The sequence below is a fragment of the Botryllus schlosseri genome, chromosome 8 (assembly GCF_051294905.1).
Source record: "Botryllus schlosseri isolate E-star chromosome 8, Bs_hap1, whole genome shotgun sequence".
NCBI lineage: Eukaryota > Metazoa > Chordata > Ascidiacea > Stolidobranchia > Styelidae > Botryllus > Botryllus schlosseri.
Genome location: NC_137243.1, coordinates 27,075,305 through 27,101,525, shown reverse-complemented (window position 1 = coordinate 27,101,525; position 26,221 = coordinate 27,075,305). Strand labels below are relative to the sequence as shown.

General features: G+C 39.2%; 2 protein-coding genes across 2 annotated transcripts in view; one reads left to right on the top strand and one right to left on the bottom strand.

Annotated features, from left to right (window-relative positions):
- LOC145445449 (uncharacterized) overlaps nt 1–26,221 on the bottom strand; it is a 197,959-nt gene that overhangs the window by 82,315 nt on the left and 89,423 nt on the right. The window lies entirely within an intron of this gene.
- The window catches only part of LOC145445319 (uncharacterized), a 97,653-nt gene that overhangs the window by 33,058 nt on the left and 38,374 nt on the right, over nt 1–26,221 (top strand). The window contains exons 34-43 of the mRNA XM_080323509.1: nt 1,214–1,329; nt 2,218–2,413; nt 4,412–4,503; nt 5,018–5,252; nt 6,045–6,168; nt 6,997–7,138; nt 19,156–19,313; nt 20,234–20,462; nt 22,139–22,260; nt 24,372–24,639. Coding sequence (XP_080179635.1) covers nt 1,214–1,329; nt 2,218–2,413; nt 4,412–4,503; nt 5,018–5,252; nt 6,045–6,168; nt 6,997–7,138; nt 19,156–19,313; nt 20,234–20,462; nt 22,139–22,260; nt 24,372–24,639 — 1,682 coding nt within the window. The remainder of the gene's footprint in view (nt 1–1,213; nt 1,330–2,217; nt 2,414–4,411; nt 4,504–5,017; nt 5,253–6,044; nt 6,169–6,996; nt 7,139–19,155; nt 19,314–20,233; nt 20,463–22,138; nt 22,261–24,371; nt 24,640–26,221) is intronic.

Genomic DNA, 26,221 nt, shown 5'->3' with positions numbered 1-26,221 from the left:
GTCAAAATCTTTCGTTGTTGAGGTAAAAAAAATTGCCCTAGTCATGACGGTATGTCTCTCCAAACAGCCAAATGTTATGATGACACTCGCGCAAGACCTGTTTAAAGACTCGGACAACTAGATAATTCTAGTTGACAAATTAGACTAATTATAGCAAAATGCCGAAAATCTGAATTATGATGTAATATGTGAAATGTTTCTATGCTCTGATTTTAATTCCAATTTCAATTTGTGGTTTTGCTGAAAATGCTACACGAGGACGGTATCCTACAAAATTTGTAACGCTTGCTGTACAGACATCTGCCAGTCTCGTGCTTATGAGCGACAATTCGGATTTGACATAAAATGGACTTGTTTTTTGCTGTATCTCTTTCTGGTTTGGAATTCAATTCAATTATTCAGTTTTTTCTGAATTCAGTAATTTTAATTCTAATTTGGAAAAGCTGCAAATTTTCTTTTATTGTCCAATTCTTTCAAGTGTTGATCATTCCAAGACGATTTTTTCATATCAACAGACCAATTCACGCAGAAATTGTGCTTTTTAGGTAGTCAAAGTACGCATCGATGATACTCAAGTAAAATTCAAAGTAATATGGTTCATTTCTATTCAATTACAAGTAACAATACCGGATTTGCAGGTTGTATGTAACCACTTGGAGTAGAAGCAAAAAATGAACTGTCTGAAAAGTACCCATTTTTGTAGTTTGAAGAATTAGAACTAGACAGACACTTATTAGTGAATCGCCGTGCAATTAGTTAGTTATGCTGTGTCATGAATATTATAGAGCATGGCACTAAGTTTTTGCGAATTCAGTCATTGTAATTCTAATCCAATTTGAAAAACACTGTGTAGCCATATTTCTAATTTGAATCTAATTTGGAAAATAAGTTTTTGGTATAATTCTAATTCAAATATAAATTGAAAAACTATGAAGTCATAATTCTAATTCTAGTCTAATTAGGAAAGGCAGTCTTTAGCTATAATTGTAATTCTAGTGTAATTTGAAAAACACTGTGTAGCCATAATTCTAATTTTAGTCTAATTTGGAAAAAAAAATTGTAGCTATCATTCCAATTCTCATCTAATTTGGTAAACTGTGTAGCTATAACTCTGATTCTAATTTAATTTTTGCAAAGCTGAAAATTTCTGTTCCAAATCAGATTCCTCCCTATCAGTGTAAGCAAGAAATCTTAACAAGAGTTCATTCCGCAGGAAAGACAGAGTCCCCGGATTCTGACCCTTATACCGCTGCCCGTAATTTGCTGCAAGCTCATGCTTTCGCGTGGGACACATACAACACATCATACAGGCAATCTCAAGGAGGAAAAGTGAGTACCAGTTGGTACTAGGTTAAAAACCTGTGGGACATGGCCCCCTAAAACGGAGGTAACAAGTACAATATTCAGACGCAGAACCACTCGCGAAAATCTCACTTTTTTATTAACACAAGTGTTACGTCATCATGAGATGGGAATTGGTTAACTGAGTACGTATTTGTCAAGCAAGAAACTACACCGGTACGGTACTTCCAAAGCTTTAACGTTGGGCTGGCACATTTGATTTATTTCTGACATCGAAAATATATTTTGCCGTATAAGATATATGGTAGCCGACGGGATGATACGGTACAAATTGAAAACAGGAATAAAATGGTATATGCACATGCACATTGCACAGACAGTCCACGGCATTGCTGACAGCTATTTGTTGAAGCAATACTTTCATTGGCAGAGTCATTCAATAAACGACCGCATTTTTGCCTTGTATTTCAGAAGGCAAATTCGGTATGGTATCATAGTGATTAATTCATCTGCGACTGACCAGGTGTTGGTCAGTTGTAGTTAGCTTCACGGGCAAAACAGGTGAATATTGTATGTGTGACCTGCTCTTAGGGGATCCATACTAATTTTGTAAATTTATCATCTTTATGTGTACTCCACTATAATTGTGTACACCCGTTTTTTAACAAAAATGCTTTTTGAAATTTTTCCAAGGTTTTGAAATGATGAGGGGGCCATTATGTTTCGAAAATTCTCAAAAGGGGCGGCGGAGTTATTATTGCCAATCGATAGAAGTAGCAACTTAATAATTTCATGGGATTGACAGTAAGATTTGACTTTAATAAAAAAAAAATTACTATAAATTCAAAATTTTCAAACTCGTCAACCAATTAGATTGGTAGTTTGTACAAGTGTGACTCATTTGTCCATTCATAGGTTTCCATTGCATTGTCTACCGACTGGTACGAACCGGCAGACTCGAGCTCGAGCTCAACCGCTGATATTGAAGCCGCGATGAGAGCGCAAGAATTCACACTTGGCTGGTTCGCGAACCCGATATTCGTGGACGGAACTTATCCGGTTGAAATGACCCAAGCTATGAGCAAAGCGCCAATCGATTTCGATATTATGGGTACGCTATCATATAGTACCAGTCTAAGATTATGCATACTAACCCTGTAATTGTTATTCACGTAGGGATGTGCACAAAGCCTTGAGTGCTTGAATCTGGATAGAGTTATGATTTTACTGATTTGAGTCGAGAGTGAGATTTCTACGAGTACTGAAATGATAGTCTCGTTGCAACCAAGAATTCATTTATCAACAAGAATTATAGTTTTGATACTATCCTCCCATTTTTATCAGTTCAATACACCACAAAAAATTGGGATACAATGAAAAGATAGGAAAGTGTCAAAACGACTTGGAGTAGTCTTTGAAATCAGACACCCACCTTGGCCTAGGCGAGGTAAAGAGGAGGCATGCACAATGAATGAAAAGTAAAAGAAGATAATATATAGGGAATCAAGTGACAAAAATGAGATGGCACGTCATGGAAAGCGAGAGCCGGGGTTGTAAACAAGTCACAAAGTTCCAAGTCACAAGTCGATCTCACTTTTATAGTTTTGACTCGAGTCAAATCGAGTCATTTTCAATTCACCACCGAGTCAAGACCGAGTCCAAGTCACGCAGTAGAGTGTCGAGTCCGAGTCATAGGGTTTTGATTCGAGTCCGATTCCAAGTCATTGTGTTTACTGTTCAGTTCCAAGTTAATGGCATGTGAAATCCACTTTTTGCAAATCTGCTCAGTGATATCGAATGCCTGGCATCCGTAACATTTGAATTTTCCTGACTATTAACAGTTTGTAGTAGCATTTTCAAGAACCAGAATTGATAGACGAAATACTAATAGTGTGATAACTTTACAATTCTTCGAAATTACAATGAAATGGCTGTGTTAGTAGACCCAGTCTCGAGTCATATGACTTGGTCAAAGTCATGCGCAATGACTCGAGTACAAGTCGAATATATTGCAGATATTAAAGAAAAAATCGAAAAAACGCTAGGACTGAAACTAGACAATGACTCAATAATGTACAACACCGGAAAGGAAAAACTTGACTGGATCATTGCATCGATTATGAAAAAGACGATAATAAACCTGAAGATTGCTCTCGACATTGATAACAAAAAAATAGAAAACGAAGGAATAGAAAATGAAGGATTGGAGATGAAAATCCTACGAAAAGTCAAAAAACGACTAGAAAACGTAGAAAACAACAAACACGTATCAAAAATAGTCGAAAATATAGAGAGAAAACTCGATAGAGTAGGAAAATAACAAAGAGGAAAAAAAGAGAGCCCAATATGGGGAGGAAAATAGAGACCAAAACCCCAAAAAAAGTAAGCCACGGGAGAACCAACTTTCTCCCATAAAGCGAAATAAAAAAAATTAAAAAAAAAACGGACTCACCGAAAACGGTAGAAATATAAAATCGAATAAGATGCATCAGGGTACTAACTATACTGAGAACTAACTAGAGAAATGAAAAAGAGAAACCATTACATTAATTTAAATACTGTTCAACCTCCTTAGTTAGAAAATATAAAAAATAAAAAGAAGAATTTCAAAACCCCCAGACCGGAGCAGGCACCTATACCAGATGTAGAGAGGGCCTGCGATGGTCTGGGTTTTCGGAGAGCTGCATAAAAAAATTAAAAAAAATAAAAAATTTACAATTCTTCGAAATTACAATGATATGGCTGTGTTAGTAGACCCAGTCTCGAGTCATATGACTTGGTCCAAGTCATGCGCAATGACTCGAGTACAAGTCGAGTTAATACACAAATTGACTCGAGTCGAGTCATTTTTCATTTTTAAGAGAACGACTAGAGTCAAGTCGAGTCAGCAAAAAATCGCGACTTGAGTGTGACTCGAGTCATTACAACCCTGGCGAGAGCGATAGGTCAGGTGGTGGTCCCCGTAATCTTGAGGGCGGGCTGGTATTCATTTAGTAGAAATTGCTTGTATTTTGAGTTTAGATATGCTCGTCGATTGTTCAATAGCCGGCAGTATACTGTTCCACACGTCAGGTCCGGCATATTTAATTATGACACCTGTTATTTTCAGGCAAGGCCGACTTCATAGCAATTATTCCTGGAACAGTGTTGCTCTGTCGAGACGGTATCAGCAGCGCTCCTGCAGGATATTTGCTAGACATGGTAGGATTATAAACTGATAAGTGTTATCAGCTAGTCTCTTATCAGTCATTGATTGCATATGATTCGTGTCGTGCAGACTTGTACAAGCTACGGCATTTTCAAAATGTGCAACTAGAACTAGAACTACTCGATTTTGAAAACTTAAGGGGCACTGCGCTCTAAAGATAATGTAGTCTCTAATTGCAGCACAGATCGAAAAAAAATTTTGGCCACAGCCATTTTCTTCAGAATGCCACCGTAATGGAGCTGTAATTACATGAATTTTGGATAAGCCCCGTTCCAGTCCAGCAGCCGCAAAATCGAGCCAAATTTGACGCAAAATGTTTTTAGCTCACCTAACTATTTTGTCAACAGTCAGAAAAATGAATACACTTTTACTTCACTATCATGAAGGTTACGAGTAACAAGGCCTTTATATGTCATATCGTCACCTGCAGTCAAATTTTATGAAGTAAATGTCTGTCTGTCTGATCTGTGTATTACCAAAAACATTCATTTATTTTTATATTGACAGAATGTTGAATTCACGCAAGATACATCGGCGTCTCAAGATTTCCCAGCCGCCCTAAATTGGTCCCCGGTTCCGTGGGGCGTGCGCAGGATCCTGTATCTTGTTTCGGCCAAATACGGCTCCACCATGCCTATTTATGTCGATGATTCTGGCTACAAGACTCTTGAGAACACGCAGGCATTGGACGACTACGAAAGAGTCAACTATCTACGGAATACCATCAATGAAATACTGAAAGGTTCGTACATGCAGCGCTGCGTTATCAGTTGGCCTGGTCACAATGATTCGAGTACTTAATCTAAATCGAGTATTAATTTCAATGATTCAAGTCGAGTAGTGATAGACGAACCTTGTCGAGCATTGGAGTTATACTCTCATTTTTCCTGGGTTGTCACCAATTAGCAAGGTTCCGAGTCACAAGTCAATCTCACTTTTGTAGTTTGACTCGAGTCAAAATCGAGTCATTTTTAATTCACCATCGTATTAAGCCCAAGTCAGCTAGTAGAGGGTCGAGTTCGAGTCTTAGTGTTTTGACTCTAGTCCAAGTCACTATGTTCACTGCTCAGTTCTGAGTTCAATCCGGTACAACCAACTTTTTTCAACTCTGCTCGAGTGATATAGAATGGCTCGCATCCATAATAAAGTAGGCTATTTTTCTTCAATTTTAACAGTTTCTTGCCCTATTTCCCAAGTATAAGGACTGATAGACGAAATGCCAACAATGTGATGACATTACTATTCTTTGAAGTTGCAATGAAATGTCTGTTTTGGCCATCCTAGTCTTGAGTACAAGTCGAGCCACCAAAAAATCGTGACTTGAATCATTACAACCATGCTATTTTCCTCAATTGGATGTATAGTAGCTGTGAGTCGTGCATTATTTTGAAAAAGCATCAAGTAGGCTACATGGTTACTGACCAACTCTGAATATTTGTCAATCACTTTCATTGACCTAACATTGCATTCGACATGTCATTTGTTTTTATTTTTATGTCCATTTTGAAGTACCAAATGTGCTGTTATTCTGCAGCAAAATATAGCGACGGTGTCAACGTAGTTAGCTTTATGACTCCGTTAATGGATTCGTTCGATTGGGAGAACGGATTTTCTACGAGGAGCGGTCTCTACCATGTTAACTTCATCAATCTGTTCAAGTAAGTCCCTGTTTGGAAATTTACAAATGATAACTTGAAGAGAGTCTTGGAGATGCAGAACTTCAATATGCAACTAAATAATATATTCATATTTCAATGAACCCAAATATTTTCGGATGACACTCATCAGAGGCAATCGTCAGCAACTAGTAGAGAATTTGAATAAACTTTGTATATTGTTCCATTGCCTGACCAGATTTTAATTTGTACTTTCGTCATCAGTGTCTCTTTAGTGATTTTATTTCAAAGTACATGATAAAGCATAATAAGCAAAGCAAGAAAAAGAAGAAATATATTGCGTGGCTAGACTTAAGATCTCAAGACTTATACGCCTGCACTATTCTTTTAGATATAAATGGCCCTTGGGTCTTTAGGGTGATTGTGAGCGGTGTTATTGGAGCGTGACGAAATTGTACTTATATTTTCAGTCATGCAGAACTTCAATATGCAATTAAATAATATATTCATATTTCAATGAACCCAAGTATTTTCGGATGACACTCGTCAGAGGCAATCGTCAGCAACTTAGTGGGACACTAGCTTTTGATTAAAACCAGTTTTATTAAATTTGAGCACTCAGATCGCTAGCTATAGGACTACCAATTATACTGGTTTTAGCCGGATCAGCAGTAGACTTCTCTGAGCACTCACGTGTGACGACTGAGATGCACATCTACACGGAGATCAGTAATCTATGGTCAGCCGAAAATATTTTGGTTTATTTGTATTTGTATGTACTATTCATTTGTATACTAAAGCGCTGAACCTACAATCGAAGCTTCAAATATCTACGATTATCGTCCACAAAATAACTTTGCCCTATACCAGACCCAGAACGGCCAAATCTTCTGCAAGTACGTACAGTTCAATTGTCCGTGACAATGGATTCCCAACGAACGAAGACGGAATGTGGCAATACGGGACTTTCCCCGAGGGCTTCATTTGGGGAGTGGCGGATGCCGCGTATTCTGTGAGTGACTTCGCCACGGTTGTAATGACAGTAGTCATATTTAAGTGAAACGGTATTAGTGCATCAAGACAGCTGGCTACATTATACAATCATGATATCTAAGGCGATTTTTTATAGCTATAAACGGAAGATTTTGACCCGAAAAATTTTGACATTTTCTGACCTTAAAAAACTTAATTTTGACCAAATTTTGACCTCATGTATGCAAATTAAGTGTTTGCGCACATAATATAAGAATTGTACTACTTAGCTTAACGAAGTAGTTTGGTCTGAAAAACAGTTTTTTAACTTAAAACTGACAATTTTTACATGAAAAAAAGACTTCTATGAAGAATTCCAGTAGTTACATCACGCATTATGATAGAACTAATTAAAATCTGTTGTAGTACAACGAAAGATACTTCCCTACATCCTCGGGTAGAAAGTGTCTGTCCTTGCTAAATAGCTTGCCAAGAATGGAGAAAGAACGTTTGACAGCAGCAGTTGTTGGCTGGCAGCACTGAAGTTGTGCATACACTGCTGTTGACAAACCGTGCTGCTTTATTATGACAATGTTGTCTACATCAGTGGTTCTCAACCGCCGGTCCGCGACGACATTTCTGCCGTTCCGCCAGGTAAATTACAATTTTATACCTTAAATTCAACATGCAATGTAAAACGCTTTTCCAATGATCGAATAAATAAAACATCAAATTTTAAACTGATTCAGCACTTCTTGAGGTAACACTAGGGATGGGAACATGTTCGGTTTGACTTAAAGTTCAAGACGTGTCATCATACGACATGCGAGTGACAAGTACAGAACAGGTACGAGCTGACTCATCGCTAAACAGCGCAGTTTGCGCGAGCATTCGTCTCCGATTCATTCATTTTGTGCGGGACTGTAACCGGGGCACCCCAAACCGCCCAATTGGAGAAGGGCTGAGCTTGAAAAGAACCCGAAATTATTTTGCAAATGAACATCAGGGTTGTAACCAAGTCACAAGGTTCCGAGTCACCAGTCAATCTCACTTTTTTAGTTTTGACTCGAGTCAAGTCGAGTCATTTTCAATTCACCACCGAGGCAAGTCCGAGTCCAAGTCACTGAGTAGACTGTCGAGTCCAAGTCATTGTGTGGACTTTTCAGTTTCGAGTTAATGTCATGTGAAACCCACTTTTCACAACTCTACTTGGTGATATCGAATGCTTCTCATTCATAATATCCTCATTTTCGTCACTTTTAACAGCTTCAGGTAGCATTTTCAAGTACCAGTATTGATAGACGAAATAATATCAGCGTGATAACTTTACTATTCTTCGAAATTGCAATGAAGTGCCTGTCTTGGTAGACCCAGTCTCGAGTCATATTACTTGGTACGAGTCATGTGCAATGACTTGAGTACAAGTCGAGTCAATACACAAATTGACTCGAGTCATTACAACCATGATGAACATAAATCATAGCGTATTTATTTGAAACTTTTTCCAACATTTTTCAATTTCTTTTCATTCTTTGCGCGATTTAGTGTCACTAAATGTCTTGCATATTAGGTGCCCTTCTCCGAGAAATACGTATGATTCATAGAAATAGGCATTTGGGCGTCAGCCATTACCGCGCCATGACGTACCAACACATAATAATGAAGATTAGGCTAACATGGGACTCCGAAAAGCGTGCAGCGAGAAAACTGATTCAGTCATGAATGGTGAAAAATTTTCGCTATTGACGCGATTAAGCTACTTAAACTCTTTGCTTACACTGCGTAGAATGAATGTGCTCACAAGTACAGGTGAAAACCTCCGCGCAACTGTGGCTTTATCGACATGTGGGGCACAAGATCAACTCTTTTGGGGGTGGGCTGACGAAGTGCTTTTTCGTCACGGATTGCCGGTATAATTGCTTTAAGGTGTTTTCTTGCGTCACGCATTGTATTCGTAACTGCCAGAGTAGCCTATGCGTCCGGTGGCAGTGGTCAATGAGCAAGGTAGCACGACAAGGTGCTTGGTTCGACTCCGAAACGCTTCTTGTATCGATATTGTCAAAGAGAAAAAAATTATTCGAGTTGGTGTGGTCGGTTAAACCCACGGCCTTCGGCACGAAAGACTGTAAACGACTTCCGGCAGTAGCACGTTTATCTGGATAAGGCAATTTTACATCGACACAGCAGACTGACATCCATAAAATCACATGGATGCCATCGTGAAGATAACTTATTACGATCATAACCCTCTAAATGTCACTCTCTAGCATCATATAATTGCAAAAAACGGCTGCATGCTTTACATCTTGGATTAATTTCAATTTTGAATGTTCACCAGTCACTTTTTTGAAATTTTACCGGTCCGCGAGGCGAAAAAGGTTGAGAACCACTGGTTTATACTACTTTCCACCATGCGCTTCTTGATATAACAACCAATGTCCAAGCAGTCTTGCTTCAGTTTGGATATTGTGGTACGTTGACCATAACATCATGTTAACCAATTTGTTTTATTGTACCGTTTATGATTCACAATGAGCAGACAATGGGCCGTAAACAACGGTAAGCCTATAAAGTAGGCTGCAAACTGTAAAATGTCAAATGATATGTTCACTAGGGTAGTTCAAAATTTGGAAAATGTTTGGAATTCTGCGTGTCCATTAGGGTTGTTCAGATTTGAAAAATTGTCAGGAAACTTCGACCATTGTGATCCAAATGATGGTTTAGTACATAAAAACACTTTTATGAGCAATTTTGGTCATCTTCATCGTGATCTTCCTTTTCCTCAAAGCCCCCAAAGATCCCGAGGTCAGTTCTCCTTACTACAGCTGATACATCAGAGTGTTTACGCTGACATAGTGCTCTGTAGACCGTGTAACCAGTTTGTAGCTTTTGTGATGTTATCAGTTGAAAACGGTTGTGCAGAAATAAGGAATTGCAAGGTAGTATATCTGTTTTCAAAATTGTACCTAAATGTTGTCTTATAAATATCAGATGTATCTCCGTTTTCCTGTTCAAAACCTGTCTATCGTGTTCATGGGAAGCATTTATTAGTTGCACGGGTGACACTGGTTTGTTATGGATCGTACTTCGAAGGAGCGCCGTTGGGTTGCAAAGTCGTGAACAAATGCAGAGATTTGCAGCTACTTTTTAAGCAGTAAATGTATTGAAAGGTGTATGATATGTAATGTCAGTAATATTTACCTCAATTTTAGTTTATCTGTAACATAACGAGTAATTCCATTTGATGGTAGAGTGCAATTTAGTAGAAGAAGAATGCCTGACACAAAGCGGAGAAAGGTAGTGCCGGATTCACCAAGAACAAGATCGAAGTCTGGTTACTATTCGAGCGGATAGTCATCTGATTGTATCAGTCACTCCCAGTTCTAAAATATCTGCTATATCTGAAAGAAATCTGCCCTAAGACTACCAAAACGCAGGATTTTCTTCTTCAAACTGTTGGAAGAGGTTGCCAAACTTTATGCTGCTTGAACTTTATTATCTTCAAAAGAACATGTCAATTGTGATGAACTCGATAAGTTGGGGGACCTTGGACATTGCGACGCAGTTATCGCCATCTCAGAAAAATGAAGACATCGCATTTTATGAGGACCAACAGTATTCTCGCAGTGCACGACTCGCAGGAAAACATGAGACCTTTGAAAGAAGCCAGGCTGAGATCAGTGACGAACCTATTTCAGCATCTGCGAGCATAAGTTCTAGTGATGAATTTGCTACAATAATGTCCTTGTCACCTGGGAAGGAAACCAGTACACCATCCTCTGATTATGATGCTGCAATCAAATATCCTTCATTTATTGAACTTCAAGCTCCTAGAAACTTGTTAAGAAAGAAACATATTACTGATGAGCTGGACCGCCTAAAATTGACTGATAACCAAGCAACTATGCTACTTAGTGCTTTCATGCAGGCATGCGGAGGGAATATTGATGCCTTTGTGCTATCCATATCAAGTATAAAAGAGACATATAAAGGCTAATCGCCGTAAGGTTCCACATGATATATTTGAATCATTCCGACAAGACCTACCCAATCATGCTGCTATACACTGGGATGGAAAGTTGACAGAAGACAGATTTGGAACAAACTATGAAGCATTGGCTGTGATATTGTCTTCTTATCCTCAGCATACAGATGGAAAATTACTTGGAATTCTCAACATCTTTTCAATGATAATACCAATTGTCGCAAGCCACGAAAATGTTATAACGTGCTGATTATTTTTTGCCATAATCTGCTTCATAAAGTTTGATTATTCAAAATGTTCTCACAATAAATTCATTGAGCTTCAGAAACATACATTGCATTCACTTGACTCTCTTGTTGTTACAAGAGCAAGCCTTGTATCATTCACTTGTTGGATTTTCACAATGTTGCTCAGTAGGTACCCTTGTCATATTCCACACTATGGCAACCTCTTAGACTGTTTGAACAGGACAGTCTTGCGTTTTGGTCGTCTTTGGGCAATAAGTGAACGGGAATATTGAGTAGTGGACTTGTCTCTTGTTCTTTGCAGGACAGGTACAACCCTTCTCCGCTTTGTTTCAGACATTCTTCAACTAAATTGCGGTCCTCCATCAAATTAGACAACGCAGTATTTTACAAATGAGCTGAAATTGTCCTGAGGCACTGGCATTGCACATTATATTCCTACTTAATAGATCTTTCACCAACGTTAACAAAATAAAAGCAACCTGGAAATGCATGAAATTGTATCATTCATATAGCCTGACTAGCTGTAGCAGTGGGCCTATAGCAGCGGTTCTCAACCTTTTTGACCCGCGGACTATTTTCAAGCTCGCCTATGTATCCGCGGACTCAAGCTTTATATTAACGAAAAGTAGGTTTTTTGGTTTCTATCCACGAGAGTGTATTACGGTAACAATAGAAAAGCAAGCTCTGTTTTCACCCAACCCACACTTAATGAGAGGCTTGTCCTTGATCTTGCTTGACAAGTTTATCAAATTCCGGAATTATGGTTGTCAATGTAGGCTCACATCTGATGTGATCTTCTGGTTGTAGTCTATTGCTATACTTCTTTTGTTTACCGTGAGAGTTGAAAAGCCAGATTCCCACACGTAGGCTATGTGGCCGGAAATAGAAATAGCAAAAGAGCTGTTTCTGCTTGCTAGCAAAGATCTGAAAGACTGTGCTCCATCGACTGCACATTTGGCCAAAATTGATTCAAGGAAGCTTTTTTAAACTTGTCTTTCCACATCTATCGGCTTGCAATTCAAGCAACTGTTCAGTAATGCAGTCCATATCTGGAGTTCTACTTATAGACCACTATAGATTGTCTTTGTGATTAGCACATCTCCCTACGATTGATCAATATCCGAATAACGTCTGTGAGTGAAAGAGTCGCAATAATCAATTACCAATACTCAGCGTATATCGCGCCGCAAACGTGTGCTATGTGCCTACGTGCAGGACCGTAACAGCACTTCGTCAGCCCCCCCCACAAAACGTTGGTTTTGGGCCCCCACAGGGTGATAAATCTAACTTATGGGGGGGCTTCGCCCCCTCTTCCGATACCTTTTTACCCCTACTTCTCAGCTAAATTTTTGTACTGTTGAGTTAGCCATCTTGTTTCGAATGAACCGCGCGATGCGCGAAAATATTCTACATTTGGTCAACATGATCGGGAATTGCATATATATTGCTGTAAACTTTTTATCATGTCTCTGCTCATGTAATCAGATTTACCGGTAGAACTGAGTGAGTCGTTTTGGAAAATGATATAATTCATGCGTATTTTTTCTTGGGGGAAGGGTGCCTAATAATCAAGAAATTCGACACCATTAAATCCCGCTTAGCGCGATTTTTTTTTAAAGTTGCATAAATTTAAAAAAAATACTCTATAATTTATGTTAATTCACGAAATAGTTTTGGCACCCTTCGAGCTCGCCACCCAATTATGGGGGTTTGGGGTGTGGCAGTTACAGTCCTGCATACGTGTGTTTGAGGAACTGTCCTAGGGGTTTATACCTGGCATATTCGGTATGTAAATTGTGAATACTAATCATTAAATTCCGAGTCCATTCGTACTAAATTCAAGTCAATCCGACCAAAATTGTACAGTTTATGACCATGATAGAATCGCTTATGACAATTTTAACTATAGGCTACCTCGGACATAAAGTTTGAAAAATTCCAGTTGGCGATAATAGGGGTTTATACCTGGCATGTTTGGTATCAAACCAGGAAGATGCTACAGATGTGCAAAGCATACCCGTTTTGCTTGTGATACTTGCAACCAACTGGTTTGCCCAAGACACAGAAAATCTCAGAAGAACGAATATTATTTGCAGTGCTGTTTCGTTGTTCTTGCGTTTGAAATATACGTGGTGAAACATCGCTTATTGAGGTATCTCTGATATTGCTTTCAAAACTATATTCGCTGCAGTATAATTTATTCACGTGAAGGCATTTCGTATGGCCCTTATCAACAAGAGTCGGCACAATAAGAAGCATATAGAAAGAGATTCAATTGAAATCCAAATTGACAAAATGTGACGTAACAATGCAATAATAAAAAGTAACGGTAGCTGGCCAAAGTCAGCTGTACCAGTACTCCGGTAGTCATAATAAAGGGATAAGAAAGAATCAAATTATACAATACACAGAAGACGTTACATAGACAATTAGCGGTATACAGATTGTATACAAACTCGTTCTCCTTCTTATGGTGGCGTTAATTCTTGATAAGGGAAACCTGAAAAGCCACCGAGGTAATAAATTCTACTGCAATGAATGTATAGTTCTTAAAGCACTATTCAAGTTGAGTACCGCCAGTCACATATTTGAGGCATCTATGCATTTTTTATGACAGCTATTAAGGTTACTGACATTTCAAAATAGGTATTACCCAGCCTCATTCTCAAATCGGAATTTGACGAAACCGGACCAGGACGGGGCTCATTCACTTTCGGACCAAAAAGCTATTTTCTCCGTAAGGCTGCAATGACTTTGGTCCGAAAGTGAACGAGCCCCGTAGGTCCGTCAATTACATGTTCCGAAATCATATCGGAAGTGGAAGAAATAATTGAAAATTTTGACGTTTCGGTAGATTTTCGACTTCTCAATCTAAAACTAAGTCCGTAGACCGCTAGATTAAGATCCATGATCGTTTCTTAAGGTCTTATCGATATAAAATTACCTAAAATAATATATTCACTATGAGACTGGCGTCTTTCCAATGAAAAACACGAGGAAATACAAGGTTGACAATCTGTCAACGTGTGTGCCGATAAAGTTACTTAAAATTACTGGGCTCGCGGACTCACCCAGGACCTTCCGCGGACTCAAATGAGTCCGCGGACTCGGGGTTGGGAAACACTGGCCTATAGAGATAACAACACATGTACCAGAAGGTCGCACTGGCATATGTAGTTTAATACGATTGCCAAAAAGATATATTACCATGATATTTATCACCTATAGACGGTCGTTTTCAACTGCAAACTCCACTAAAGGTACAATCATCACCTCAGAGCACTGCTTTACAATAAGAGCTAGGTAAAAAGTCTGGGGAATCCGCAATAATTAGGAGAATTGGCCCCTGATCTTTGGGGGCTTCAAGGAAAAGGAAGATCAGGATGACGATGACCAAAATTGCTCATAAAATTGTTTTTGTGTACTAAACCATCATTTGGATCACAATGGCCGAAGTTTCCGGACAATTTTTCAAATCTGAACAACCCTAGTGTCCATCGCTTATTCTGTAGATTATTGTTAAAAAACAATAATGGGCTTGAAAGAAGCTCGCAGGAAAGCCGGTAATATTTATCTAAATGCGTTTCAAAGTAGCCGTCGGCGAGTGGGCGGGGAATCGATGAAGTGGGCGGGCAAAGAGAAGCCATTAATCCTGATTGGTTGAAGCCGGTAATAATAAGCTAATGATTGGCTGATAGACCGACTTTGTGAACACTGCTGGTAATGATTTTTGCGTGCTGTTGTGCAGTCGTTTCTGTTGGTGGCATTACAGACATGATATATTGCCTTTGTTAATGTTGTCATCAAGAGTCCATAGTACAACATTGCAACTGCCTGAGTTAATATCTACCTGCAGAATGTGTATAAGTGCTATGTATTGCACAGGTGCTCTCGCTAGTTGAGATACGAATAAACTAGATGCATGCATCTTGCTACCTTCAACCTTTTCAAAAGTTACTGACATTGAGTGAAACTCAAAAATTTACCACCAGGAGTCAACATCTCAGTAGTACTTGTTATGGCTGGTCGACGTCTCACCCATAAACGAACGCATATTACACTTTTTATTCACAATTGAATGGAGGCGAAAAGCACTATTTACAAAAGACAATAAAAAAGTACGTTGCAGATCAGTGTTGCATTGTCAGGCACAAGTTGCAGATTACAGGCTTTTGATTAGAGTTGACTTCCTGCTGTCTCCAACTGTCTTCCTATGCTGTTCCACAGCTTCAAGCAGACTGTCTCTTTGTTGTTCATTGTCAGTCAAGATTGCAGCATAGTCTGTGCTTAGCTTTACTCCTCGTTCTGCGGCATCATTAACGACTTTGACATAACTAATGTAGGAGTTCATTCTGGTGTAGGAATCTGATAAGTGCCAAACATCAACCGGTTGAGCTAGCCACGCCCAAGAGCATTCAAAAACATCAAATATGTACCACGACTGTGGCCCAATAAAATCAGACAAAGTAGTGTCCTTGTTGATGTGTACAGTTGCATTCAACGAGGGCAGGCCTCTCCTGAAGCTTGAAGTTCGCTCTACCTGCAGGAGCGTCTTTGCCATATTTTCTCGGGTTTCATTGCTTTCACTCGGCGAAAACAAGGCATATACAGAAGTTCTGAACTGTCATTGCTGCTCGTTCTATAAAGCATATAGGAATAGTCAGAGTCTTGAATTGCTGTTTTCTGTCAAGACTGCCCCAGCTCTTCTTAAGGTGGGCAAACCTTGTGTTTTCTGGTCCGGTTGTTGCTTTTCCAAATAAACATTTCCAGACGTCTTTGACTACGAGCTCATACACATGGTGCCGACACGCATGGTAAAAAACCTTCTTTCCTAGAAGGTCCTCAAGGATCTTCGCTGCACCCTTCTTCCAGCCGCTGTTGCTTGCTGTGGTGTCAAAAACCAAAGCTGTTACAGCATCTTGTATATCCCACTTTTTAATTATGTCGAAAGTAGTTTTTGTGTCTGACCTGCCGCATTTTGTATCTTCTGAATTCCAAGTAGTTTTCCTTCCGAGTATTGAGGTTGACAAGATAGAACAATTGACAAAGCTTCATATCGATTTCCTAATCTATCCTCTGTGAGCTTTCCATCCCAATGAATGGCAACATGCTGTGGTCTATTTTCGGCAAATTTTTCCAAAATGTCCTGAGATATTTCCAGGCGATTTGTTTCCCTGGCTCTCTTCGTTGAAGATCTTGACAGGGAGAACATGGCTATATCTCCTCCACAAGCCTTAATAAATGCTCCCATCGTTGCATCGTTGTCAGTTACTTGCAATCGATCCAGAGCTTCGGACACATGCGTATTTTTCATAATATTTTTAGGTGCCATCAGTTTAATGGATTGGGTCGAGGTGCCAAGTCCAACATCAGCATCATAGTCAGAACTTGAACTCAAACTGTCACCCTCTTTTGAAGATGACGAAGATGCTAAAACAACATAGTCACAACTTGAGTCGTGTGAAACGTTTTCAACAGTTTGATCTGCAATGGCTACTGTTTTCTTTTTGAGGTCTTTAGCCAGAATTTTGTCTCTTCCCCACATTATTGACTGGCGAGATTGCCGTTGATCTTCATAAAATACAATGTCTTCAAGCTTTCTTTCATGTGATAGATAAATGTCATTTTATATTGTTGTCATGGCATCTCTACTTCCAATATCCCACAGCTTGTCCGAATTATCAGTGAATTTTCTCCTCTTACCCTTGGGATCACTTTCCTGTTTCGGATTCTTCTTCAGATCACGCCATCTTTCGTGCAGGTTTTTAGGTGATCGAACCACATGTGATTTCTGCATTGTCGCAATTCTCGCCATTTTCCACACTGTCATTACATCATCCACCACCACAATACATAGTTCATGAGTAGGGGTTGACTGAGGACAATACTCTTTCAGATGCAGCAAGTAACTCATTACTTCTCATATAGTAGGTAATCTCGAGCCACAGATGTAATCGCAAGTATATCCGACCAAGTACTGCTCAGATTAGGATCTTGTTCTTCGCTGCGGCATGTGTGCAATCTTTCGCCGTTTTGCCTCTACCATGACTGCACTATTGTTGCTCCAAATCATAAACTACTGCTATCGACTCTGAAGCATTCAAAGAACACGTGTTACAGTACTACTAATGACTCATCAACCCACAATGCGCTTGTACAGAACCACAACCGCTACTAACAGACTCTACCTCAGCAAAACAGACTTTCAATTTAGTAAAGCGAAGCTCCCGAATCCGAGTCAGCTGTTGCAGTAATCAGTGAAGCTTAGCCGATTACCCAATCAAGATCCGTGGTTTCGTGATTGCCCGCCTCTGCTGTCGGTTGCCCGCCCACTCTTCAACAACGACTTTCAAACGCATTTAGACAAATGATATCGGCTCTCCTGCGAGCTTCTTTCAAGCCCATTATTGTTTTTTAACAATAATCTACAGAATAAGCGATGGACACGCATAATTCCAAACATTTTCCAAATTTTGAACAACCCTAATGTTCACTGACAGTGCAAACATCTACAATAAACGAAATGCAGGTTGCAAAAAACATTTTGACTTTGTTAACAATTTCGACATATTCTAACCTAATGACACCATTTTGATGAAATTTTGACTTATTTTGACATGTCAAAAAAATCGCCCTAATGATAACATATTGGTAGACTGTTTATTTTTGAAACATGTGTAATGTATCAATACCAGTGGTTCTCAAGCACCGACCCACGGACCGGTGCTGGTTCGTGGCAAGTTTCCTGCCTGCCAATATAGTAAAGTTTTATATCTGAATTCCTAATTGCAAAAAGTTAGACGCTTGTCCATTGCTGAGAGAAATAGGACATTTTGAATATGATTTTGAAGCTTGGAACGTACTTTTCTGCATTGTGTCATAATACTGAGTTCACAGTCTACTTTGAACGTACGTCACTATGGTGCAAGTTGTTGCATGAAACTGTTTAAAAAGCTTCTTGGAAGTACAGAACTTTAATATACAATTGAATAGTATACTGATATTGCAATGAACCCGAATATTCTCGGCTGACACTCGTCAGGGGTAATCGTCAACAACTAGCAGAGAATTCAAAAGAAAATCGTATATCAACAATCGTAGCACAAAATATGATGTCACCAGCATGAAATGTCCTGCTTTTGATAAATGCTGGCAACGTCTTTTTTGCGATACAAGCCTTCAAAAACGCTGTTGTTGATGCTGCAGTTCATAATCTCCCCTTTGTCTTTATCAGCTTGTATAAGATACGCCACTGACCTTCACTGTACCGCTTACGAAAATATTTAAAAAGCTTCCTGGAAGTACATAACTTCAATATACAATTGAATAGTAAATTCATTTAGAAATGAACCCGAACATGTTTAAATCTAGCCTACAAATCGTCTTGGAGAAGTTATATTTGAAAGCTGCTGAGACTTTGAAACCAACTTTGGTAAATTCCGATAATGCAATTAAGCAACACGGGGCAGTACAACGGAGACTACATCAAATAGGAAGGTTGTATTTCTTTCAAGTGATTCAGAACAATCACAATCAAAGTAGTGGTCTTTAACAGGACTTCGCAATTTTCGCCTTGCAGAACCTTCAACACAACCACGTACAAATATTTACTAATAAAAAGGCCGCATTACATGAACATTGTGATTTTACATTGCACATATATTTTAGGTAAATTTGGGTTAATTTTGATTTTTAGAGGTTCACCTGACCGTAACATTTGTTTTCAAGTTTTACTGGTCCGCGAGGTCAAAAAGGTTGAGAACCACTGATCTGAAACGATCAGATATAAACTATACATTGTTTTCATGTAACATGTATTCCCAGGTTGAAGGGTATACAACTGATGGAACTGTGTGGTTTGATGTTGGCGGGATTGACGGTAACAATACTGTCGGCACTTACGGGATGAATATGACCACTTACGTCGCTATGGTCAAGGCAACTGGTGTCAGCCATTACAGAATCTCCATCTCATGGGCTAGGTAGATAACATTATGTAACACAAATTAGTCAATTTACTACCAGACTTCGATAATTAGGTAATTCTAGTTGTCTAATTGGACTTGATATGAGCGACATGCGGATAATCTAATAATATTCTAATTTGTGAAGTGTTTCTGCGTTCTCATTTATTTTAATTCCAATCTCGTTACTGGTTTTTCTGAATATGCTACAGGAGAACTTTACACTAAGGCTGTTCAAAAAAGATCATTTCCTTCAGATTTCACTGGCTACTTGATAAAATTGTTAGTTTGGTTGAAAAAAACGCTGCACACCAACTTTCGCTGCATTCCAACCAGTAGAAGCGAAGTTATTGCAGTAGTAAAATTTGTAATTCCATGATTTTATTAGAAATAATTAAAGAGTTAGTCACCGTAAATACTATTTTATTCAAATCCAAATTTTTCGACTGCAATAACTTCGCTTCTAGTGGTTGGTATTGAGCCAAATTGGGTGTGCATCATCTCCACTGACAGCCAAACAATTTTATGGGGTCGGCAGAAAAATTTTGAAATTTTATTTTTTTGTTTTTTTAATGATAAATTCAAAACTTTCTACTGCATGAATCTTGCTTCTACTGGTTGGAATGGAGCCAAAGTTGGTGTGCAGCGTTTTTTTTAACCAACCTAACAATTTTATCAAGTAGCCAGTGAAATCGGAAGGAAAAGTTTTTTAACAGCCCTACTATACGCTGTACATTGCGAACCGAATCTACCTTGCTGTACGAACCGAGAATGAAGTCTGATTTGGTATGAAATGAACTTGGTTCAATGTCCACGTTTTCGTGAATTCAGTAATACCTACCGGTTATAATATAATCTTGACAAAAATTGTGTAGCTATAATTCTAGTACTAATCCTAATTCGTAAAAAACTATGAAGATATACTTCTAATTCTACAGGGTAGTTGCTTCTGGAATCGACTACTATAAGGAACTTTTCGAAAGCCTTCAAGGAGCCAACATTTCAGTTGTTGCAGAGCTGTACCATCACGACATGCCAGTATTGTTTTCGGAAGGATGGAATGCTGCAAATATCGTACAATCTTTTGTGGACTATGGCCAGATATGCATTGATGGATTGAGTCAATATGTCACCCACTGGATAACAATAGCCAACCCCTACGAAGAGGCAAGAATATTTTTATATTACTAGGGCTAGGAACAATGAACCGGGTGTTCAAATGTGAATAGAGTATTGATTGTAACAATTCGAGTCGAGTAAGGAGAGACAATTTTTTTGAGGACTCAATTAAGAGTGAAATTATCAACGAAAATTATAGTTCCTATACCATTTTCCATTGTGGAAGCAAAGGTTGTAACCAAGTCACAAGGTTCCGAGTCAGAAGTCAATCTTCCTTTTTTAGTTTTGACTCGAGTCATTAGCAATTCCCGCCGAGTCAAGTCCGAGTCAAGGAGAGGGTCTAGTCCGAGTCATCATGTTGAGACACTAGGCTGGAGCCCAATTCTTCTCCTCAACTAAATACTGCTCAAATGCGTATCTCCACTCAACTAAGTACCGATCGGTACTCAACGTTGAGTACGCGCCAATTCTCGCTGCTCAGTTGATTATCGATTTCCAGGAGCTACTTTCCAAAGTTTCATTGCCAGATTTGTTTAGGCTTGAACAAGACACGCATGAACGATTTTCCCATGACAACGAAACGTTTTCCTTATTATTTCGCCACAAAACCCACTACGTAGACTCTCGCTCTCACTCTTTACCCCATCCAGACCCTTTTAAAATGGCCCAGTAGAAATATTAGTAATCCTTGAAGATACCAACAACGTTCCTACGCGCCACAGTAGTGTATTTGCAAGACGCTACAAACCCATTCGAAATTTATAAAGATAAGTTTCACAGCAATCAGCAACGTAAGTGCAGGCCTCAAGAAACAAAAGAATGCATCGATATCGTGTAAATACATTGAAAATTGACATTTCTTCAGGCTTTCTTTCCAATTGAAGCTCCTCTATGCACGATTCACTTAGCTCCTCTGCCATTCAACTTTGCCATATCCACCCTACATTTTCGGCACTTCTTCGGTATTCCCCACACATTGAGAAATGATCCCCATGACACTTAAGTCTGGAGGTGCGCTGAATTGAATTTAAGTGCCGATTCGAACGCATTTAAGTGTGAGTATAATTTTGGCGTGCGTTGAGTAACGAAAGCGTTGCTGAGTAGAGGATCGCGACTCAGCAGAGGAATTTGGCTCTACCCCTAATCCGAGTCATTGTGGTCCCTGTTCATAGTGTTCATTTGAGTTCTCGCCATGTTCAATCCACGTTTTTCAACTATGCTCTGGTGATATAGAACGGCTCGCATTCATAATATCTTAATTTGCCCACTTTCAAGTTTCTAGCCCTATTTTTGAAGTATCAACGCCGATTGAAGAAAAACCAATCATGCGGTAACGTTACTATTCTTCGAAGTTACAATGAAATGTCTGTCTTGGCCGTCCTAGACTCGAGTACAAGTCGAGTCATTTTTCGTATATGAAAAAATGAATGGAGTCAAGTCGAGTCACCCTGGTGGCAGCCTTATAATAAGCAAGAAATAGGCATGATTGAAGACAAAATACAAAATCATCTTTAATGTCATGAAAAAATGCCAATATTTTCTTTGTGGTCTCATAAAAGGTATATCATCGAATTTTCCACAACCCTCTTACTGCTATGATGTCATAATCATTGATACTCGTATACTCGATTCAAAATACAATTCCTCAAGCACTCAATTTGGCCTAATGCTATGTACTACTCCTAAATAACAGATGTTGATTGATATAATGCTCTCCTACACAGATCACGAAGGGATATTTGAGCGACCAGTGGCCACCGGCTCAAAATGATTTGGAGTCTGCCTTGGACGCCGCACACAATATGCTTCTAGCTCATTCTGGAGTGGCGCAATACCTGAAAGCATCGTATGTATCTGACAAGTTGTAATTTTCTGCATATACCAGATAATCCTGATCCTATACCGACAAGACTGTTGCTGAGATATATTGAACAACATACTTAAGGATTTCTTGGCCCTCAAAAATCCTTGCTCAAATGTCTTATCTTCCCTCCAGGTGAGGGAAGGATGAGACACCAAGCAATTCTTGTTCATTTCGCCACAAATTCATCCCAAATGATGAATCAACTAGCGACATCACGAATGAAATATAATAATCATGAAATAATTCATTTAAAAACAGGGGTGTCAAACATACGGCCCACGGGCCGCATCTGGCCCGCCGGACGATTTCATCCGGCCTGCGAAGTAATTTTGAGTAAATTGAGAAAATGCCTGTATTATCGAGCATATCTCTAGTAATTATTGAGAGGTTTAGTAAGAAATACATCCATTGAATAATCCTTCAAGACAGCAAAGGTCGAGTATGTTCATAGGCCTTATCATAACCATGCGACAGCAGTGTTCAAATGTAATTCTGTTCGCCATTAGGAACAACTCGCTGACATTGACACTATATTGCAGGAAAGCCCAAAAGTGCACACTGAGTTCAGATTTTTATGGAAAAATTGATCAAAAAGTAGTTATTCACAGAAGCGAAAAAGCCAATGCGAAACCGTTGCATATGCATCATGCAGGTTACATGGGGATGTAATAGTTACACAAAATATATATTTGAAATATCTATGGTTGCACTGATGTATTACTTCTGACTTCTGACAAAGATTCTTGACCTCCAGAGAAACCTGAATCCCAATAAATAATACAGAAGCAATTCCTACGTCCGTAATTACAGTGAATTATCTTGCATTCATCTCAAAGCATACGCAGGGATACCACCAGAGTATGACTAAAACAAAGGAAGCATAGAAATATGCCAGCTTATGTCGTCGTTAGAGCCACTTTTTAATCGTTAATTACCGTATTCAACCCTCTTAAATACCGTATTCAATTTTTACCAATTTCATTGTTTGTCACACATAAAGGTGTTGCTAGAATAGAATCCCTGTGATCCGCAATATCATGAAATATACAACTGTATATATAGGCTTGATAAAATACAAGTAAAAAACAGAGGCGTGAATTTTGAAACATTATTTTGGAATCATTTGACTGGTCCGGCCCGCGAGCGATCTGAAGGTTTGAATCCGGCCCGTGACGTCAGTTGAGTTTGACACCCCTGCTTTAAAAGGAATTTGTACATCATATACCAATTTAAATGACATCTAACTAATTATCCGCGGGATCCCGGAAAAGTGAGAGTTTTGTTTTTTTGTCATGTACTGTCACATGTGGTCAACTACTAGATAAATAATCTATTATGTGTGCTGTGAACAGTAAATTTTGAATATTGCAAGGCTTTCAATGGAAAACTCCTCCGGCACCCATGTCTCAACTTACCCCCGCACCCCCATTATTGCATAAACTTCAAAATTTCTGTCTATTACTTTTCAGAGGTAAGTGCATGATTACACTGCTCATATTGCACTCTGCCTATTCCAGTAATGTTATCTTATGATTCGAAATAATATGATCGGTGTGCCCTTACAAACCTGAATTACACAGCCTATAAAAATATAGTTTTTGGCATTTTTCTGCTCAACCTCAAATCTGTTTGCTGTGTTAATATGGTATCACTATAGAATGACATTATGGGAACAATACTTTGTCCATTAGAAAATAGTTCTGAGAAAAAAATTGCATGTCTGATCTTGCTCCATGTATCATCTTTGCCTACTCTCCCCTACTGATGTTCATGCAGGGGACTAATCCAATTCGAATAAAATAACTTATTAAAATTAATGAGTTGCTTCGTAATTGAATCCAAGTGCGGCAATTGTGTTTCAGTTAGTTAGTTGATGAGATTGCTAAAGGTTGTTAGTTCTACTTCTAGTTCTAGCTGCGCATTCTGATGAATACCCCTGACGAATGTCAACCGAAAATATTCAGGTTTATTTTAATATCAATATACTATTGAATTGTATATTGGAGTTATGTGCCTCCAAGAAGCTCTTCAAGTATTACTTATATGAATTGATAGAGAGCTCCCTGTAAAACGCTGTCAATCATTTTTCGCAGCTCATTCAGCAACGTGCCAATCAGTATGTCCGTTCTGGTGAATTGGATCTACCCCAACAACCCACAGATTCAAAGCGACCATGACGCTAGCATGCAAGCCATGATCGAAGTGTCTGGATGGTTCTTGGACCCTCTGATGACCGGGGATTATGCGGATTACTTGAAAGAGAAATTCAGGGCTAGCATGCCAGTGTTTACGGAAGACCAGATGAATGCGCTTCGAGGATCGATCGATTTTATTGCTATGGAGCATTATTCGTCTGATGCGGTGAGTAAAAAATGAGTTACTGTTGGCAATGTGGGTACTCAAGTAGAAGTAACGTCATCAATTTTGACTGGAGTACAAATACCAGTAGTGATTTTAAAGTTAGTATTCTGCAACTAATTTTGCCTAAAACTGAATACTGTGAATACAAAATTTGCCGTCGAAATGTCGGTAATATCATAGAAATTAAACAAGGAACGGCAACAACCCATTTTGCCGCTTTGTTCCGCTTCGCCGACGCTGGAGTGGGGAATCTTTTTGCGTAAGCGACTGTAGGATTTCTGGCAATCCAAAAGCTATCTTCCCGAGCCCAGAAATTATTGAATCTGGTCTTGATCGAAAGCTACTGTTGCACCGATTCCGAAAATATAAATCAAAATATTGATTAGGCACTAATCCACCTAGAATCTGTCCTCCAAGTCTGAAATATCGGCATTGTTTGAACAATCGGAGAGTTGCAATGGGTCATCTTTATGGCCATTGTGTTGCGGTTACCCGATTGTTCTCAACAATGCCGATATTTCAGACTTGGAGGACGGATTCTAGGTGTATCAGTGCCTGATCATATTTTAATTTATAATTTTTGGAATTGGTGCAACAGTAGCTTCCGATCAAGACCAGATTCAATAATTTCTGCGCTCGGGAAGATAGCTTTTGGATTGCTTGAAATCCTACAGTCGCTTACGCAAAACAATTCTTCACTCCAGCCTCAGCGAAACGGAACGAAGCTGCAAAATCGGTCTTTGCGGTTCCATATTTAATTTCTATAGTAATATAATCCTAATTTAACTTTTGAAATGTTTGTAACTCTCATTTCGATTCTAAACGAATTCTAAACGAATATCGTGCGGAACAAGCCAATCTTGCTGCACAGATATTTTCCATTCTAGTGCTTAAAATGAGAAGATTTATTTGATATGAAGTGAAGTTTATTTTTGTTGAATATCTTTCCAAGGCATGATTTGATTCCATATCCAAGTTCTTGTGAATTGAGTGATTCTAATTATCATCTGATGCGAAAAAGCTGAAAATTTTCTAGCTGTGCAACTATTTATTTGCAGTAGTGACTCCTTTCCCGTCAGAATTCAGTATAGATCAGTGGTTCCAAACGTGGGCGATATCGCCCCCCAGGGGGCGATTTGTCGTTCCAGGGGGGCAAAAATAGCCAAGGGGGCGAAAACGGACAAAGGGGGCGATTGGGGGGCGATGGCGAGTTGAAATAGCTATATTGGCGTCCATGACCGTGACTGCCACTCCCAAAACCCCCCAATTGGGATGGGGGGCCCGAGCTCGAAGGGGGCCCACAATTTTTTCGTGAATGAACATTAATTATAGAGTATTATTTTGGAAATTTAGGCAACTTTTTCGAAAAATTTACGCGCTGCGCGCCATTTCGTGGTACCGTATTTCTTGCTTATTGGATACCCTTCCTCCAAGAAATAATACGCATGAGTTACAGAAATGGGCATCTCGGCGTCAGCCATTATCACACCATGACGCACCAAGACATATGAAGTTTCAGGCCATGTAACATGGGACTCCGAGAAGTGTGCCAGAACGAGAAAACCTTGGCGGAAATGGACTG